General features: G+C 37.5%; 1 protein-coding gene across 1 annotated transcript in view; it reads right to left on the reverse strand.

Annotated features, from left to right (window-relative positions):
- LOC107569736 (uncharacterized) overlaps positions 1 to 20,313 on the reverse strand; it is a gene marked incomplete at its 3' end in the record, with an annotated part of 84,879 nt that continues 64,566 nt past the window's right edge. Inside the window, exons 9-13 of the mRNA XM_016255886.1 lie at positions 7,958 to 8,103; positions 1,312 to 1,488; positions 537 to 731; positions 159 to 338; positions 1 to 69 (exon numbers count right to left, since the gene is read on the reverse strand). Of these exons, the coding sequence (XP_016111372.1) occupies positions 1 to 69; positions 159 to 338; positions 537 to 731; positions 1,312 to 1,488; positions 7,958 to 8,103 (767 nt within the window). The remainder of the gene's footprint in view (positions 70 to 158; positions 339 to 536; positions 732 to 1,311; positions 1,489 to 7,957; positions 8,104 to 20,313) is intronic.

The raw sequence follows: 20,313 nt of genomic DNA on the forward strand, positions 1-20,313 counted from the left end.
TTTGGAGAGCTGCACGCAGGCATTGGGGTGGTTGTTGCAATACTCAGAGTAGATCTGGAAGTTTGTTTGCTGAAAGGGAAAATAAATAGAATAGAACAGAATAAAAAATCCAAACCTAACTGCATCTTACATTAACGCCTACATCGAAGTCAGCTTACGTGCTCTAAGAAGCAGGAGCCAATCTCGCTGAGGTGAGGATGGTCTTTGTTGAATTTCTTCTCCAAGGCTTTGAGAAACTTCTTCTGGAAACGGTAGAGCTCATCGATGTTCCCAAAGATAGTGCGCAGTTGCTCCTCAGTAAACATATCTGTCCTCTTCCGACACTGTTTTATATAGCCCTGGAAGCCAAAGTGAGTAAGTCAAAGGTTTAATGCTATAGCAAAGCTAGTTGGATTATGGAGCAGCTGATATGAATCAGGTCATTCTCTCAGCATGTAAACAGAGAGCCGAGTGACTCTATAGACATTGTAATGCTCTGAAACAAGATCCACATGCTGAAGTAGAACCGATTGATCAGAGCCATGTGGCAAACTGACCTCACAGATGTCCTTCAGGTGTTTGATGTAATCCCTCTCTGTGCTCATGATCTCATTGATGACGTTGGCTCTCATCTGCTCCTTGCAGGGCAGACTGGGCCCTAAGGGGCCCCCCATGCTGGCCCCACCCCCCTCCGAGGCCCCGTCCAGATGGGCTAAGTATTCCTCCATGGGCTCATCTTGGTTCACCCGTAACTACCAATAACGAATAGGTTAATACCGTCAGGATTTACTAAAGACAGTGAAAAATTACAGATGAAAAGGTACTGACAGTTATTTTTGTGGCTGACCTTACTGCATATACATTTGCAGGTTCAAAATTTATGGGAGGAGAGTATTTGAATAAATCATGCAATGCGATTTAGGTCTGCAGTAGTCAATTTACTGGCATTTGTGCAATTATTTAACATGCCAGAAAAGCATGTCTTAACCCATTTTGTGCTTAAAATCTGCAATAACTTGCACTGCTCTTGGTTGATTGCGTTGGTCGTTATGGAAATGATCTGACTGCGTCTGTGTTCTTTAATTTCCACATTGTCATCAGGATCACCTGCAGAACTTTCCACTCCCGTTGGCGCTCTTATGGGATTGTGGTCTCAAGCATGTAAATCTGGTCCTAAATGTTCACTGTGCAGTGGCTTTTACCAATGTACTTGGCAAAAAGAACACTGGTGTACTGATGACCCCTCATTCTAGCCTAATGTAATATAGTGATGACATAATGTGACAGTAATCCAATTTTTTTGTTATGAGCGGGAAATCTGTTCTCCTTTACCCGAACAAAGCTGGCGGGGAACCAGCCCTCACTATCCAGCACCCGGCCCCACCACCACTCCTTGTTTGTGGCGTCCACTACTTCGATGACGTCTCCAGCTTTGAAGCCCAGCTCCTGGTCGTCCATGGTGACGTGGTCCCATAGAGCCTCCGCACACACGCTGCCATCACTGATCAGCTATTGAGACACAAGATGAAGGCAAAACAGAATGGCAAAACATTGCCTGTATAATGTAACTGATCATATTACAGCAGAAACTACTTTAATATGAGTATAATAGCAAATGTGTATGTAAATGAAAAGTAATAAGCCTTTAATCACAGTTGCATTTCATTTCATTGCTTAATTTCATTTATGTGACTAGTATATAGAAATTCTTACACTTGTTTGTTCTTGCTGTTTAATACACACTGTACAGCAACATGCAGTTTACATTGGAGCTGAGAAATATATTGAATATTTACAATTTATTTGTTAGGATTTTGCAGGTGTTAAAATATACAACACTATTGTGAGGGTTTTAATGCATTTTTTATTTGAAGTTTTGCATGACATATGTAATGGATTCTCTAAATTAATTTCAAGTTGCAAAATGAATACAAAAGTCAGATCAAACTATCTGTCAATGCATAAATTCTAGTGCTGTCAAACGATTAATCGCATCCAAAATAAAAGCTTTTGTTTACATAATATATGTATGTGTACTGTGTATATTTATTATGTATATATAAATACACACACATACACTATATAATTTGAAAATATTTACATGTATATACATATATTTATATTCTTATATTTTATATTACATATAAATATATTTAATAATAATTAATATATAAACAACATATTTTTCTTAAATATATACATGCATGTGTTTGTATTTATACATAATAAATATACACAGTGTACACACAATGTAAACAAAAACTTTTATTTTGGATGTGATTAATTGCGATTAATCGTTTGACAGCACTAATAAATTCAAAACTCAACTGTTAACACAATAATCACTCAGCAATGTTCATGTAGAGTATTAAAATGCTTTAGTAAACATTAATTAATTATTACTTCATTATATTTGTGCAAATAAATGGAAGTAATTATTCTTCCATTTGTTGATGTAGAGTGTGTTGATTTTTTCAATTTATTGTTTTAAGTTCACCTAAATTAAATGTAATTGTTAATACATGATAAATAAAAACAATGTGATAATGTGAAGTTTTAGGCCTGGTTTTCAGTTATACTATAATGTTGGATGGCTTTAATTACTCATCATATCCCCACACACACACACACACATATATGCTATTTAAAGGATGAACGTTTGCCTTACTACGCTGCAAAAAAAAATTAAAAAATGTTTTTAAATACTTTGTAACAACACAGAGCATTCAATTTCACTGCCTGTTTTAGTATCTCAATGGCATAACGTGTTATCATGCAATGATATACAACCCTTCATTCTGTGCACTTAACCAAAACCAAAATGCAATGTATCACTGGAGAAAGAATTACCAAATTAAGGCTTTTCTGTCTGCAGTCTGCTTTTTCAATGAGTGGTCATTTTAAGTTTCCGCTTTCTGCTTGCAAGGATTGATTTGGCAAAGTAAACTAAAAGGAGGGTAATATATTGTCACACTGTTCAGCTTGGCTACAGAGAAAATGAAGTGAAATCCTGGCAAGCTTAACAGCCTCCATCAAACCATCTCTGCTACACAGCTAAACGTGATCTATCGGTGCTGATGTAATAATCACACTCTGTTCTCTGTCCATACTTTGTGCTCACAGCACCGATGGACTCAAAGGCTGAATATACACCCCCTGAATCCAGAGCTCAGCATTCTCATCACCACAGCTGTGCCTATGTACCCTGTTGCCTAGCGACACACCCACATACTTTCCCATGTGCCTCCTCTTCACGGCCTGTGAGTTACAGCTTCTTGGTTTGTTCAAAGATGATCAGAAACAGCCCTGGCACATATTGTACAAACATACAAAAAACTAATGAAAATTATGAATGATCATGAATGAACAAGGTTTTTAAAACTAGTCTTGATGTTCTAGTATCCAAATATTTCCAGAATTCCATTTTTGCTGAGCCAAACCATGCAAAGTTCATTGGTTTGATTTTCCCATTTGTTTCCTTCTGGGTTTTTATTCCTCACACCATGCTGCTCTACTAAACTATAACCCCACTATAACCATGTCAAGCTCACCAGTGTGACCTCTTTTTTTTGCTCACCAGTGAAAGGACTGCGCAGATCCCTCTGGGACAAAGTCTAGCATAAAAGAAAGCCTCACATGGGCCAAAAACACCATGTTTATTGTGCTCGCTAGTCAGAATCAAAGCATATAGATCCATAAGTTGACAGTTACACAACAAGAAATCAAGCACAGTCATTCAAAGGCTCCCACACATAAACACCCAAACCTACCTACAGAAGCAGACAAAACGTCTAAAGGTGCCCTCAGATGACTTCAAAGATGAAATCAAAGCCTGACCCCTAGAAGCCACTCAAGAGTGGTTACAGTTTGGTAAATAATTAACATGCTGCCATCCCAGCATATTACTTCTGGCTGAATGCCGCCAACCTCACACACAGTCACATCCATTCCTGTTACCTGCACTGTGATGTCTGCATCCTGAAAACCCATCCACGAGTGAGCGAGAGGGACCAACTTTCCCTCCTCCTCCTCCTTGTCCTCCTTGTCTTCCTCTCCACCCCTCCCCTCGCTCTTTCTCCTCACTGCGGCTGCGCCCTACTGGAAGGCCAGCAGGAACATCAGCACTACGTTGATGATGACCAGCAACATCATGATGACGAACACCACCAACTTCTGGGCCTCCGGGCTGAGGTTGCACCGCAACAGGAAGTGAGCCATGCCCTGCCGAGACGTCGTTCGCTGGCCTCCACGAGCCATGGCGGCGGAAACCCCCTCGCCTAGAGGTCTGTGCGCAAACACTCGGCACACGGTTTGCTGGCCGGATCTGCTCAGTGTTCTCGGTGAAACGTGAGGGGGAGGGGGAAGAGCCTCCACGTCCACAGTTACCTGCTCACTTCCTTTCCGTTCCCTTCTCTCTCTTTCTCTTTCTCTCGCGTGTGCGCTATCTTCCTCCTCCTCGTCCCTCACTCCCCTCGGATCTTTCCCCGCGCACTGCTGATGTCAGGAGCAGGGGTGGATGTGTCTCTCTGCCTCCATGTATTCTTCTCCTTCTGTGCTATTTTGTGCCCGTTCCTGTCTGTTTTTCTCCTTGTATGCTCACCTTCGCTGCCTCCCCCTCGTTCCCGTCCCTCGTCCTTCTGCTCTGCTTAAACACACGGCCGTGCTAATTCCCTTGGATCTGATAAACGCACTTGAAATACCTTCTCTTTTCACCGTCTCTTTTGCAAAACGCAAAGCTGAGGGGCGGAAATGGTTGCTGCATCTGTGCTTAGCGGCTCTAGCAAAAACCATCCGTCCATCTCCCTGAATTGACTGTTTTTGCTCCTGTTTTTTTTCCTCTCATCCTTCCCAGCCAATCGGCTGGCGGTGCTGTGAAGCGTATCCAGGATACCAGAGTAGCGGAGGCCGGCCTTAGCGGCAGCAGGAGGGAGGCGGCTGTGGGGGAAAGGATGCGAGAGAATGCAGCACAATACATCCTTTCTATCCTGGCGCTTCTCCATTGGCCCAGCCGGCCGCCCGTCAACCACACTTCCCGTGTAAAAGTGAGCACATCCTGCTCGTCTTCTCGAGGCAGTGCTACGGTGACGGTAATGCTGCTGGAGATATTAATTAAAGACTGCATGAGGTGCCAAACACCTCTTGAGCTTTCATTTCCTGACCAGGTCCGGTGTCAGTGAGGTAGGATTAACGCAGTCATCCTCACTCGGCTCGTTCCCGTGCATCAATTTGTGCACAGCTAATGGGATTAGTGAAGGCTTCTGATTCCACTAACCTGCTGTTCTCTCTCTCTCTCGGCCGCAGAGCCCCATCCCCAGCGTCACAGTGTCACACAGCACGATACTTCCTTTTAAATCTAGAGCTGTGCCTTTTTGACACACACACAAAAGCAAAATAATCACTCACTCTCCCCAACACTGAAACAAGCTGTCCCCCCATCACAAGAAATTAACACTAAAACTAGATTTTTATATTTTCAGTGGAAAATATATTTCTATCATGACAACTCTCGGATGATTTTAGCATGGTAATGATATGACAATGTTACTGTATTTGGTCTTGGCAGAATAGATCTGCTACGCTGCTGTTGTTGTTGTAGATTATTGCTGCTGCAAAGCAAACACAAGAACTTGCTACTGCCAATACATACGCCAATACGGTGCTGTGAGTATTTAAGACTGCTGCTGCACAAGTAGCATCATAATAACCTGTAGTAGATCTATACAGGTGGAGCTGGGGAGGTGGAGGGTTTCAGAAGATCTCTGAAGGTCCATGCGCTGCGAACTGCTCTAGTGAACACTAATCAGCCATTTAAATGTAAAGCAGTAAGATCACTGGCTACGTACGCAACATGAACAAATCAGCTTGTGCCAAGCAGTTAAGCTTTGTGAATATCATCAATCTGCATTAACGACCCATCAGCCTGTGCCATCTAGAGCTTCATGACAGAACTTGCCATTTCACTGAGAGTTGTGCCTACAGTATATAAAACTTTGTTGCAGATTGCTACAATGCAGTACCTAAGGTGTTCTAAATGGTTTTTAATGTGTTGCTATGCCATTAATAAGGTGTTCTGGGTGGCAATCAGTATTTTTGTCTTGTTTTTTTAGTAAAAATATTCTTAAATATCTTTGAAACAATATAAACTTGAAGCAAAATAAGTGCAAAACAAGATAATGGTTTGAAAAAAAAATGTTTTTTAATGTGTTCTTTATTTCTCTTTTCTGAAGCTTATTGTTTTTTTCAGTCAGCATGAAATGGAAAATCATTTCATTTCGATCAACTGTATTTTCAAAATGCATTTTATTGATTTAACTGCGAACATTTCATCTGTGCATGTGTTTTATTTTGTACAATTTTTCGACCTTGCTATGTTTTAGTCAAAATGCCATAACTGGATCTTTCCTGTATGGGACATATATCAGACTCTCCAGTCATTTAGTCCACATAAACTCCCATTCTTACAACCGGCTGCAAGTTTCCATTCATATCTGCCTCCATCCAGTCAACACTCAATGGATAGAACCAAGTCTATTATAATCCATTTTACTCAGATGTATATCACACTACAGAAGAAAAGGTGTGTTGCTACTTCCGATTTATTAACTACATTTATTTTGGTTTATGCTTAAAACAACGAAAATGTTAGATATTTTTAATTTAAAAAAATTCAATATATATATATATATATATACATATATATATATAAATATAACATTAACAAACCAATAACAATGACTTTTGCGGCTTATTACTAGTTAATAAGATAGTTGTTAAGTTTGGTTATTGGGTAGGATTATGGATGTAGAATATAGTCATGCAGAACATGTGCTTTATAAGCACTAATTAACAGCCAATATGTTAATAATAAGCATGCTAATAAGTAACTAGTTAATAGTGAGAATTGGTCCCTATACTAAAGTGTTACCATATATGTTTTGCCGTAAACTCGGCTACTGTGGGTGTTTGCTTAGTGGTCTAAATCTCTACTGGTGTTTTTCCTCCAAAACTGGTACTGAATCTGAAGGAAACTATTATTTCAGGCTGGAAAAACTGACTAAACACTGACCCTAAGAGCTTGCTGGTTTCGAACCAGGAACTGCTGAGGGGTTATATTCTGGTGGCTAAATATGCCTCAGGTCCCTTCTATAATGCAAGCTTAGATCTCCAGGTGAAAATGATTATTACCATGATTTGAGGTACTGTATCAGTCATGTCTGTAGCACAAACAGTGCAGGACGATTTACACACTAAATTTTAATACTAGTGGTTCTTCAAATGTCTGAGCAATAGTAACAGTGATGCCTGACTTAGCTCCCTATTAAAACAATGACACTTTAATTTTGCCTGTTTATTATTTACTGGATATTATACCAGGACAGAAGGGCTAAAAACAATAACAACAGCATCAGCACAGGGCTTCTGTGCAGCTCAGTGCACACCAAAGCTCCCAGAGGCCCGGCTGTTGATTAGATTTTTCTGCTGTTTCTAACTAAAATGCTGAATGGTTACTGAGCAGCATTCGAAAATGATGCCAAACAGTCATAAATCAAACTCCAACACTCTGCATATTCTCTGAAATTCTTTGTAGATAACAGCATCTTCCTACAACACGGAATCATATTCAGTCATGCTGAAGATGATGGGAGAAGTACAGTGGCAGCAGGTCATTCTGCTGGTCTCAGGCCTCAGGAGAGGAACAGATGGGTAGTAGACTATTAAAAAACAGTGACTGAATTCCAACATGTTTAAACACTGAATCAAGAGCACAGTTACATACTATACTACAGTGGTGCCTTGAAAGCCTGTCTGTAACCAGTTATCTTCATACAAAAACACAGTTTGTTTTGGCACTGTAAGGCCTTGGGTTTCAAACACAGATGCAAACGAACATGCTTCTATGAATGTCTTGCCACTGACAGAGAAACAAGCACAATCTGTGAACACAAACAGTAACACATAGACAGCCTGTATGCTCTACCTCATTTATGGCCAGCTGTTCTCCTCCTCCTCCTGGGTGTCCGAATCGGTTGGAGGAGCTGCGAAACTCATTGTACAGGTCATCTTCACTCCCCACCTCATCCGCAAGGCCAGACTTATCCTGCGGTCCATCAGTTATCACCAAGGCTGGAAAGTGAAGCACAAAACTGTCAGTACTGCAACATTTGGGGTCTAGTTCAAATGCATATTCAACTTAGTTTTGCAATAATATTGTGTTTGTTCATATGGCAAACTGAAAGTATTTAAAAGATACAAAAAGGTTTATAAATTCTCAGTTTGGATCACAATAAAATTGTCATTTTGTATTTTGCAACACTTAAGCAGTATATTTACAGTGTTTAAAAGTAGAATAAGTCATTTTTGTTTATGTTTTGCTGGCCAATATGACAGTGGTCTTAGAGTGAAGTAATGGCCTATGACTGAACCAAATGTAAAAATACCTTGAATGCAATAGTATTTGACTGGTCATGTGATCTCAAAATGGTGCCTTCTCTGACTATGTGACCCACTCTATGTGGAATAAAATGGCTTTTTCTAGGCCAGGTTGGACCCACAGGAGGCCACAAGGGGGTGCTAGGGGGTCCATAGAAAATAAAATGAAATATGAAATATGAAATATGGTAACATAAAAATAACATTTTTACTGTTTCATTCTGCTTTCTAAAAACTGGTTGAACTATTTAACTATACTCTACTAGTGGGATGGAAAAAGATACATGATCAGCTGAACACAAAGTAAATATTTAACAGATATAATTATTTGTTTGCTAATTATTTAAGCAAACAATGTGTGTATTTATAATATTACAAATATTTAATGCATTTAAGGAAAGGAGTCTCTCCTGAGGCTATCGTCATATTTGGGGGTCTTTGGTATAACTAACAATAAAACAACCTGCTCTGTGACCCTGATATGATCATTTTAAACATGTCAGATGTACTATTCATTAGTTCAAGAGCAAAATTTTAAGTATGCAGATTTACGTTTTTTTTTTTTTTTTTCAAAGCTCCAAATTTAGCATGTAACAATCTCACAGTCAACAGATGACAAGATTCAAATGTTTACCACAGGGAGCCTGAGGTTACGCAACCATTTTCTCAGCCAGGAAATTTAATGACCTCCACTTGTATGGCCACACTTGATAAGAGCATTAATCCACTAATTAGCAGTTGGAATATTTGATTAGCTGCATCTTATTAACAGTTGGCTGATACATACTGAGAGAAGATGGCTCACATACCACAAAGATCAACATACTATCACACTGAATGGCCAAACCTGTGACATGCAGTTGCACAGTATGTAAACAAGTTTGCATCTCTCGTTTCTTGCAGCACTTCGAGCACGATTCTAAAGACACATCTTTAGACCTTGCATTCTTTTTTAATCCACTATCCAGTGTCACGCATAAACAACTGTCCTACAGTTTATTGTCCCTTTAAAAATGCTTTACGGTCAAGCTAGATTTGTGTCTTTTGTAGCAACAATAGCTTGAAGCAAAATCTGTACTGTCCCAGTAACAGTACATCCAAAAACATGACAAACAAGAAAACCAATAATGAAGAGCAACAGAAAAAGTCTCCTGCATCATGTGACTCGTTTAATAAAAACAAAATACTGTTCTTTGACAGTCTCTGATTCACTTCTACTTAGTATTTTGCTAAAAATTTATTTTAGAAAGTAGCCAAAGCACTTGTCACCAGAACTGTAAACAGGTCTAGCATCAAAACAAAGCTTTCTTAACAAACCAGTGGTTTTAAGATTGTTAGCAGACACTCAAGGGAACCATAACAACAAGCTTGCAGTTAGCATTTCCTTTCACTTTTGAGCCAACAGTGTGACCAAAATGCTCCAGTAAAACTCTGGTGAGATGTTTATTGGCTCCACAGTGGTACATTAATGTGCCCTTTCATGCATTTGCTGTTTGAAACACTGGGAACACTCTCTGCTGCTATAGCTGGCTGGCTTCTGGATCGCTATTATTTATTAGTGTGCAGTAAACCAGTGAGGAAGAGCAGACCTGGCCAAGCATCTCTCTTCCTGTCTCATTCATAATAAATGGATGGGAGAGAAATTTACACCCTCTGAAAGATCCATTGTTCTGGTGAAGCATGAGAGGACGGTCCGTGAAATCAGGGTAAATGGGAATACTGCTTTAAATCTTGAAGATGTAATAGAGAATGTAATTGGCATTGAAACTGTGGTGAGAGTGGCTTCATGTCAAAACTGTTTAAATGGATCTTTGGGGAAAAACAACCCTAAAAACACAACAGATTTGCAGTCATTACAACAAAAGCTGTCTGTACGTGTGAAAATTCATCTGGTAATCCTGTTATGATCTTTTATGTAGGTTAATTGTGGTGCCGTGGATTGATTAGCGAGACAGACAAGCGCATCAAATCGTCCTGATTTGTTTATAGGCTGTTTAGTGTGGCTCAAAGCATAGAGCAACGCGACAGCACATGTCAGCAGAGTTCAGCATTTCCACAGCCACATGGGCTGATGATATCAAATATAGTTCACTCAGAGCCCGAAGTCAGACGGTCACAGTGGGGTAACCCAAACAATCCTGTCTAGGACAGCCCCCATAACTGCGTTCATGTGCAACAAGGGAATGTTTTGATTGTAATATTGCCTTTGGATTTAAAACAGAACATAACAGGGTTTGGGTTTTGTTTTCAAGCATTTGGAGGATGTTGTTGCACAGGTCTGAAGGAGGTATTAGATGGAGAATCAGTGAGGAGACTTTGAAATCTTATGTACTGCATAAACATGTGACTTTCTCAATACAAACTGATGCCATTACTTGACATTTTTAGAACTTAAAAGCCTTATTTGTATAAATAATGTATTTGTATTTGTAGTTAATGATATATTCTGGATTCAGTACATGTTAAGCTCAATCAACAGCATTTGTGGAATAATGTTGATTGCCACAAAAATGTATTTTGAATGATCCCTCTTTTTCTTAAAAAAGAAAAAACTGGGATAAAGTGAAGCACAATGGAAGTAAATGGGGCCAATCCATTAAAATACACACTATTTTAAAAGTATAGCTACAAGATTTGTGTTAATTAAGAGTTTAGTGTGAAAAAATCATATACAACCCTTTTCTGTGACAAAATATCCCATTTAAAATGACAACATAATGCATAAAACTTTAAAAGGACTGTAAAATGATTAGGCAAACAGATTCATAGTCCAAATAATACATTTTGACAATGTAATTTATTGTATTCCATTGTAAATATGTTCCTGTGGCTCAGTGGTAGCAGCACAAAAGGTTGTGGGTTCAATTCCCAGAGAACACACATACTGGTAAAAAATGTATAGCCTGAATGCACTGGAAGTCGCTTTGGATAAAAGCGTCTGCTAAATGCATAAATAAAATAAAATATCTTACCATCACCTTGATTTTTTTAAGAAAACAAAATACTTTTTTTTGTATTAGTCAACACAAGGCTATAAATGCTGTCTATTGAGGATAACTTGTTTTGAACCTGAAATATACCTGTAATAAAACATTGCTCTTTGAGTACAGTATATTAAAAAAAACTCTAGTATGTCTAGAATCAGTACCTGAAAAGCACAAAGACTGTAACCATCCACGCACCCGTGCGTGTTAACTCGTGCATGTTTTATCCAGTTTACCATGTTAAGGCCCATGCATGAACACACACAAACATATATATCTTTATGTGTGATTCATGATCTACTGAGGGTAATATAAGGAGTTGATCAAATAGGCAGGACTGTGAATGCGCACTGACCTGCTTTCTTATAAGTCCACATCCTCAGATAAAGTCACCCGACCACACAAATTCACCTCTGAGCCATGCACACGAAGACTTACACTCAGCCTAATCCACGTGCACTTTAAAGATTAAGACCTAGTTCTAAAATGATACTAACTTCCATTATATCGGTCAACAAAACCTATGAAGTACATACGTTAGTGGCAAACACCGAAGAACTAACATAAAAGAAGATAGGAAACACATCAGAAAAGTCACTTAGTCTTACTTATCATGTCAAGTCTCAAATCCATTTAGCTAATAATGTTCATAATGCTGCAGATTAGTTTTGCAAACCCCATTGCAGAAGAATTCATTTGTATTATTTAGATATACTTTATTTATTTCCTTGTCAAAAATCACAATACTTTCATTATCCACTAAGTCAACAAGAGAGGGGTCATTCACCTAAAAAAAAAAACACTTACAGGCAAGTTTTTTACTTTCTGTAATTGACCCAATACCTGCATTTAGAGGAGAGGTTTGCTCTTAGAATAAAAGCAGCCATAGTGATGGATGATAAATGTATAATGTACATTATGGCTCTGTCCCAAATGGCTCACTTTATGTGGAGTTGTGGTCTTGTAACCTTTGCTCATGCCCATCTGCAAAGTCCAACAATACCGCAGGGTGTCCCATTAAAGTGCCCCTATTATGGATTTTTGAAAATTACCTTTCATGCAGTGTGTAACACAGCTCTACGTGAATGAAAACATCCTGCAAAGTTTTAAATCTGAAAGTGCACCGTGTATAAAGTTAGTGTCTCTCAAAAGAAAGAGTCGACTCTAAATCACTGAAACGAGTCGTTTTTAAAACGAATCCCAAGCCGTTTCATGTTGACGTCAACATGAAACATTAGCATATTGCCCGCCCACTTGTTGGTCTTTTCGAGTTGGTCTGAAAGAAAATGCTAAATCATTCTTTGCCACTAGGTGCCATTTTTGGAATCGGTAGAATAGCGGTTTCACTGGTAACACTGTACACAAAGCAGCACTGCGCTTACAAACGCTGCTTTATCAGGCATTATGAAATGAAAATGAGACCAATCAGACCAATCACCACAGATTAGCGTCACGAAGGAGGGGTTTGGAAAAATGAATCGTTAAACAAACCGTTTGGGAGACGTTGAGCAAATAAGGTAAAAATAAATGCTTATTATAAGAAAATGAAAGTGTTTTTTGACCTTGCATGCATGTCAACCTGTTGTTGGGGACTCCCAAAACCAAAATATGAACCTTTCATTACCCATAATAGGGGCACTTTAATGATTTTATGGTTCAAATGGTTGCTTACGAGCACCCCCTTTGTGGCCATAATGCAATGTCCACAATGGGACTTCACAAAAGATAACTACTCTGGATAACACTCTATGGCAGGGGTGTCAAACTCAGTTCCTGGAGGGCCACAGCCCTGCATAGTTTAGCTCCAACCCTAATTAAACGCACCTGATCCAGCTAATCAGGTCCTTCAGGCTTATTTGAAAACTACATGCTATGCGTGTTGGAGCAGGGTTGGAACTTGGAACTAAACCCTCCAGGGCTGCGGCCCTCCAGGAACTGAGTTTGACACCCCTGCTCTATGGCATTACATCATTAAAATGTGTATTCAGAGCAGTGTTGGGCTAGTTACTCAAAGAATGTAATATATTACTTATTACTATGCTCCTTTCAAAAGTAATATTGATATTTTACTTATTACCTTCTGGCAACAGTAATTAGTTATACTACTAGTTACATTACTTTTTCTTCACGCCCCACATAAGTTGTAACTGTGTATCTTCCACATAAAATTCTTCTAGAATGTTACTAACAACATATTTATGCCTCATCATCTGACCAAAATCCACATGGGATCGCAGTCAGAAGTTATTACAAACACTCAATTGTGATTGATAGTGACATTCAATTAGAAGTGTTGTATTAATCTCATTAATTGTCATGTGAAGCTAATTGTAATTTCTCCGTTGCCCATATACGATTATATTTCATTATGTATTTTATCAAATCACATAAGATTGTAAAAACTGTTTAATTTTCCAAAAAGAGGTTTAATTATAGTAATTTAATGTACCACATGCTGATCAGAGGGATGTGGGTGGGATGTAATGCCAGAGTAAAGTAAAGCCACAGCTTACACAATAGTGTTCAGATCATCTTCTTTCCTGACAAAATCAATATAATGCAATATTTACTGTATATCTGCTGAATGTAAGCTTTTCTATATTCCAAGCTTGCCTGCTGCACTGGGGACATCACATGCACGTGTGAGTCGTGAAAATTATGAAAATAAATCTAGGAATTATTTGATTGTTGGATTTTAAATCAGCGGGGTTGAGGCAACAAAAGTAACTAAATAACTAAGCTGTTTTATGGATGGTAACTGTAATATTATTACTGTATTATTACTATATTATTATTAGTAATTAGTTACACTACTAGTTACTGTAAAAAGTAATATTATTACAGTAACTAAGTTACTAGTAACTAGTTACTAGTAACCACTGATTCAGAGGGGGACAAAAAGGGCATGATTTGTGACGACACCAATGTATAAAGTACCAACTTAAAAGTATTGTTCACTCAAAATATATAAATCTGTTCCCTCACTTTTTTAACCCTCATATTTTTTTCTTCTTCTATGGAATACAAAAAAATATATATTTTAAAGAATGTTACAGCTGTTGTCCATACTACAATGCATGCTGTTACTGGTAACAAACTAAAGCTAGTAAAATCACTAACTAAACTAAACATTAACCTAAATATAAACAAAAATAACAATAAAAATGACAAAAGCACATTAAAAATTAAACTAAAATGAAATCTGTAAACAAAAATAAAAGCTAATTTTAAATCATGATAAATACTATAATTGTATCGAAATAATACTAAAATAAAGCAACGTTGGACTTCAACAACAAAACAACACTGAGACATTATTACCAGCAAAATATAAGCTTTCATGTTGCACAGAAGAAAGTCAGTCTTACGTTTGGAACAACATTAGAGTGATGAATTGAAGACAGAATGATTTTTGGGTGAACTGTCCCTTTAATGTATCCCAGCAGTCCTTGAGCAGACCATTGACCTTGACCATAGGCCCAATATTTTGACATATAGCAATAAATAAAGATTTTATTTCATATTGATTGCACACTCTTCCTAAACAGAGTTCAATCAATGCACCACCACGTCACAGTTGTTTGTTTTTTTTTGCATGTTAGTGCGACAGAGTTCACAGAGCAGGCGAACTCAGTGTAATATACTTTAAAGAGCTGGTTTAGAAGCTGGCTTTGAGTGGCACAGAGATCAATGTAGATCTATAAGCCCAAAGGGCTCTTCTAGAAAAAAACTCCTCAGCTCATGTTCACATGACTGACTCTGTTTTAACACTCCAAAGGTGTCCTACATTTATTTTAAACAACAGACAGCAGCATCAAATCGATCAGATGAGTGCTATACTTCCTTGTGATTATAAATGTTTTTATTTTAATCTTTGAGGAGTAAAACAGTAGGACTATAGCATAACTGTTAAGGTACATTAACTTTGATAAACCATATGCGTAAATGTATGGCAGCATCTGAAACAAATGTGTGAGACATGGAGCTCCGCCTCTATTACAGCAACCTGTGTCTGATTCAAATTCAGATCAGAGCTCTGAGCAGCAAAATGTCCCAGAGCTGTCATAGCCTGCCAGGAGTAATGATGCTGTGTTTAAGTAAACCAAACACATTACCTCTGCATTACAATACAACGTGAAAAACTCACAAACCACTGACAGTATTACCACATATTGCTGAAATCAGAGCTGCAGGACCCGAGGCAAATCAGAGACTCCATTTGCACATGTAGCCTACTTTCGTGAGATGGCTTTAATGAGAGTTTCTCCGAACGCTAGCGGCTCATGGCTAATCCTCAAATCAAAATAAAGCACACAAGTCAGCCTGACCAATGTGAATGGGTGAAATGATTGTACGGCAGGCAACAACACAGCAGTGAGCAGTGAATGTGCTTAATTTTCAAACATATGTGCATAATGTGCTGATATTTGCACACACCACAGTATGAGGCTAGCATGGACAAATGCAGCAGTTCTGCCGTGAAACCAGAGCAATGTCTGCATCAGCATGGAGAGTTTAAACAGATAGTTCACCCAAAACATCATTTACTCACCTTCATGTTGTTCCAAACCTGTATGAGTTTCTTTGTTCTGTTGAACACAAAAGAAAATATTTTACAGTTGTTGATAGCCATTGACTTGCATGGTATTTTTTTTCTATACTATGGAAGTCAATGGCTACCAGCAAATGTTTAGGTACCAACATTCTTCGAAATATCTTCTTTTAGCAGTGAGCAGTGAATGTGCTTAATTTTCAAACATATGTGCATAATGTGCTGATATTTGCACACACCACAGTATGAGGCTAGCATGGACAAATGCAGCAGTTCTGCCGTGAAACCAGAGCAATGTCTGCATCAGCATGGAGAGTTTAAAGAGATAGTTCACCCAAAACATAATTTACTCACCTTCATGTTGTTCCAAACCTGTATGAGTTTCTTTGTTCTGTTGAACACAAAAGAAAATATTTTACAGTTGTTGATAGCCATTGACTTGCATGGTATTTTTTTTCTATACTATGGAAGTCAATGGCTACCAGCAAATGTTTAGGTACCAACATTCTTCGAAATATCTTCTTTTGTGTTCAACTGAAGAACGTAAGTCAGTAACACTTTAGATTAGTTTAATTAGAATACTATTCATTATTAACCAGTTGCTTATTTGCATAGATATTACTAGCATATTGGCTGTTTACTAGTACTTATAAAGCACATGGCTTATTCTGCATGACCCTATTCTAGATCCCTTAACCCTTTCCAATACCTAAACATAACTCCTACAAACAACTACCTTACTTACTATCAATAAGCAGCAGCATATTAGGAGTCTATTTAAACTCTTAGTTAATAGTGAATGCATCTTCCCTAAACTAAAGTGTTACCAGAAAGCTTATATGGTGAGTAAATGATGACACAATATAATTTTTTTGGGTGACTTTAAATGAGTAACCAGCTGAAGTCAATAAACCTGCATTCATCATGCACAAAACATGTAAATATCATAGTATATGAATATGGATACCCAGTGATTCAAACAAATGAAGGTACTTCAAGTACAGCATGTACAAATATCTTCATTTTGCTTTGTTAAATCTATAAAATAAAAAATGCAATATCAAAGAATCCTGAAAAAAAAGTATATGGTTTCCATAAAAATATTAACATAGGCTATCTTCAGTATTTTTTCTTGAGCACCAAATGAGCGAATTAGAATGATTCCTGAAGGATCACATGACACCTAAGACTGAAGTAATGGCAGCTGAAAATAATATTTCTCAGTATTACTGTTTTTTATTGTATTTTGGATGAAATAAATGCAGCCTTGGTGAGCATAAAAGACTTATTTCAAAAACATTTAAAAACCTTACAATCAAGTTGATGATGATAAATGAATGAATGAAAGAACATTACAGATTAAATTTATGTTTGGACTGACAGAGACTATATATTTAAAGGGAAAAATGAAGCTAGCTAATCAGTTCGCCACAGATAAGCACTCATGATGAAGAGTTATGCTAAGAGTGTCTGACCAAAGAAAGATAGCGTGTGAGAGTGCACAGATAAGATCTTCACTGGAAAACATACAGCCCAGTGGAGTCAGACACTGTGTATCAGAGAAGAGACAGCCGGCCCTGTGAGGAATCTCCACGTCACATCCAGTCAAAGAGTATTACACTCACTCCACGCCAGATTCATCTGAAAAACGTCTGTTGTGAACCTGACATTCAAAATAAGAGCCTGGTACAATAATGGGTCAGTTGATTTTGGAAATATAACTGACTGGATTTGCCACTTAAGACATTTCTAAAATAGGTTGTATACACACCTGTGAGCACACATCAACTGAATTACAGAATTACATATTATATCTACAAACTTTTCCAAAGTTAGTTTGTTTTATTGTTCAGCTAGGACACATTAAAACAAAAGTATCAGTAAAGATGTTTATTAAGTTAAACATGTATACATTTATTTATTATTAATCAAAAACTCCACAAAATATTAAGCAGCACAAATGTGACCCTGGACCACAAAACCAGTCTTAAGTCGCTGGGGTATATTTGTAGCAAAAGCCAAAAATACATTGTATGGGTCAAAATTATTGATTTTTCTTTTATGCCAAAAATCATTAGGATATTAAGTAAAGATCATGTTTCATGAAGATATTTTGTAAATTTCCTACTGTAAATATATTCAAACTTAATTTTTGAGTAGTAATATGCATTGCTAAGAACTTAATTTGGACAACTTTAAAGGTGATTTTCTCAAAAGTTTTTTTTTTTTTTGCACCCTCAGATTCCAGATTTTCAAATAGTTGTATCTCGGCCAAATATTGTCCTATCCTAACTATTTATTCAGCTTTCAGATGATGTATACATCTCAATTTCGAAAAACTGACCCTTATGTGGTCTAGGGTTACAGATGTTCTTAACATTTACAATAATAATGTTTCTCGAGCACCAAATCGTTATATTAGAATGATTTTTGAAGGCTCATGTGACACTGAAGACTGGAGTAATGGCTGCTGCAATTTGCCATCAAAAGAATTAACTTCATTTTAAAAATGCAGTCAAACAAACTGATGCCAAACTTTTAAACAGTAGTATACTGCATGTAAAACAGTGTAAACAGTGTTCCAAAGAACGTTTCTCTTATTCTGTATCAGACACAATACACATGCTAATTTAGTTTGTATTAAACAAGCTGTGAAAGTGACTCGAACTAATTTCCTGAGAGGAAGCAGCCGTAAGGGCCTGTGCTAGGGCTAGAAATGAGCAGCCTGTGCCTAGCACAGCTCAGCCGGGCGGTCCTGCTGGTGCCTGTCTGACAACAGACTTGAGGAACTGATAAGCTGTACTCACTACAAACAGGCGCACATCATTAACTGACAAATTAAAGCGGCATGATATTCCTCACTTTAAGCTAAACAGGTCTGTGGCAAGATTACTGATGTGCACTTGAGCTGCCAGGACAGTTTGATGGACTCCAGGCAGAGCAACGATGGCTGAGGAATTCTGGGTAAAGTGTTGCTCAGAGAGTAAACAGAGGGCTGAGGTGAACATGGAGGGCAAAGAGCCTTTGTCTGGTTTTGTCTTCTCACTGTTTAGTATACAAAGCATCAAGCTTAAGGTTGACTGATTAACTGCTAATTTAGATTGCTGCAGTATTCTGTGCCCTCATTATGTTGAATTATATAGAAACAAAGTACAAGCTCTTCAATGTGTCCAATTTAAACTTTCTGTTTCAACAGAAAACATGTTAACCAAGGAAAGAAAACAATGCTCATCAATGGATGAGATCCTGCACTCTTGCTTTGTTTATTATTTATTATTAAGTACTTCAAATGTCCTTAAATAATAATATTTCAAAAAAATGTAGGCTATTTATTCAAATTCCATAGAATCTGCATAAATCTGGTAATTGTGAAAAAAATTAAACTGGTTAAAAAGTATGAACATGGTTTATATGTAACAAGCAAAATTCAGTTAGTTAAAATATATAATAAATTGAATTTACTAGTGATTAATAGGCTATATAATCCTGTTTACAGTGTATTCTTGTTTCATTTATGTATGACTGACAATATGCATCACATATGTTATGTTTATTAGTTTATATTAATACTGTGTAATACAAATGATTGAAAATGTTATACGCAATTAATATAAATAATCTATTATCTAAATATTTTTTGAGTGTGTAATCGCTTGATAAGCGCAATTTATATACATAGATTTTATAGATATTTGCATATAAATGACTCCAAAGCTTACACACATGGATTAAAAGCCACAGAAGCCCTGATTTCATTTTAAGTACAATAAAATGGGTCAAATTTTACAGGTAACTGAAAACATCAATTGAACCAAATTCGCCAAAAAGCTAATTTTGTCAATGTTTAGGAGTACACTAGTATATGTATGACCTCAAATCTAACACACATGGACTAAATGCCACAAGCCACTACAGTTATTGGTAACTGAAAACATTACCAGTTTAGCCAGTATAATAATAATAATATGCTAACTATTGAACTTAGACTTGAAACTACATTATCAATGGAACTGTAAAGGCCATATGAATTATGTTCTTCACTTCGTCAATGCTCCAATCCTGTTCTGGGCTTTTTCTTTTGTTTTGGTTTATTCTTTTTTTCTTTTCTTTATTTATCTTTTGATCTTACTTCCTGTCTTTTCTCACCCTCAACCAGCGAAACTCCAGCCTTTACCCTCATTTGACTTCCTGGCAGACGGATGTCAATGCCACAGAAATCTGGAACAGTAATCTGTGTAGACTGCAGATTATTACTAACCCTGAAAAACAGGATCAAAGTTTATTAAATGACCCAAACAGCGGGAGGAGTGTCTGGAATCTCTCCATGAACTCGCAGAAAATGGAAATATGCCACAATGATTTCACAGC

This window comes from Sinocyclocheilus grahami, unplaced genomic scaffold (genome assembly GCF_001515645.1).
Source record: "Sinocyclocheilus grahami isolate Dianchi unplaced genomic scaffold, SAMN03320097.WGS_v1.1 scaffold1377.1, whole genome shotgun sequence".
Lineage (NCBI taxonomy): Eukaryota > Metazoa > Chordata > Actinopteri > Cypriniformes > Cyprinidae > Sinocyclocheilus > Sinocyclocheilus grahami.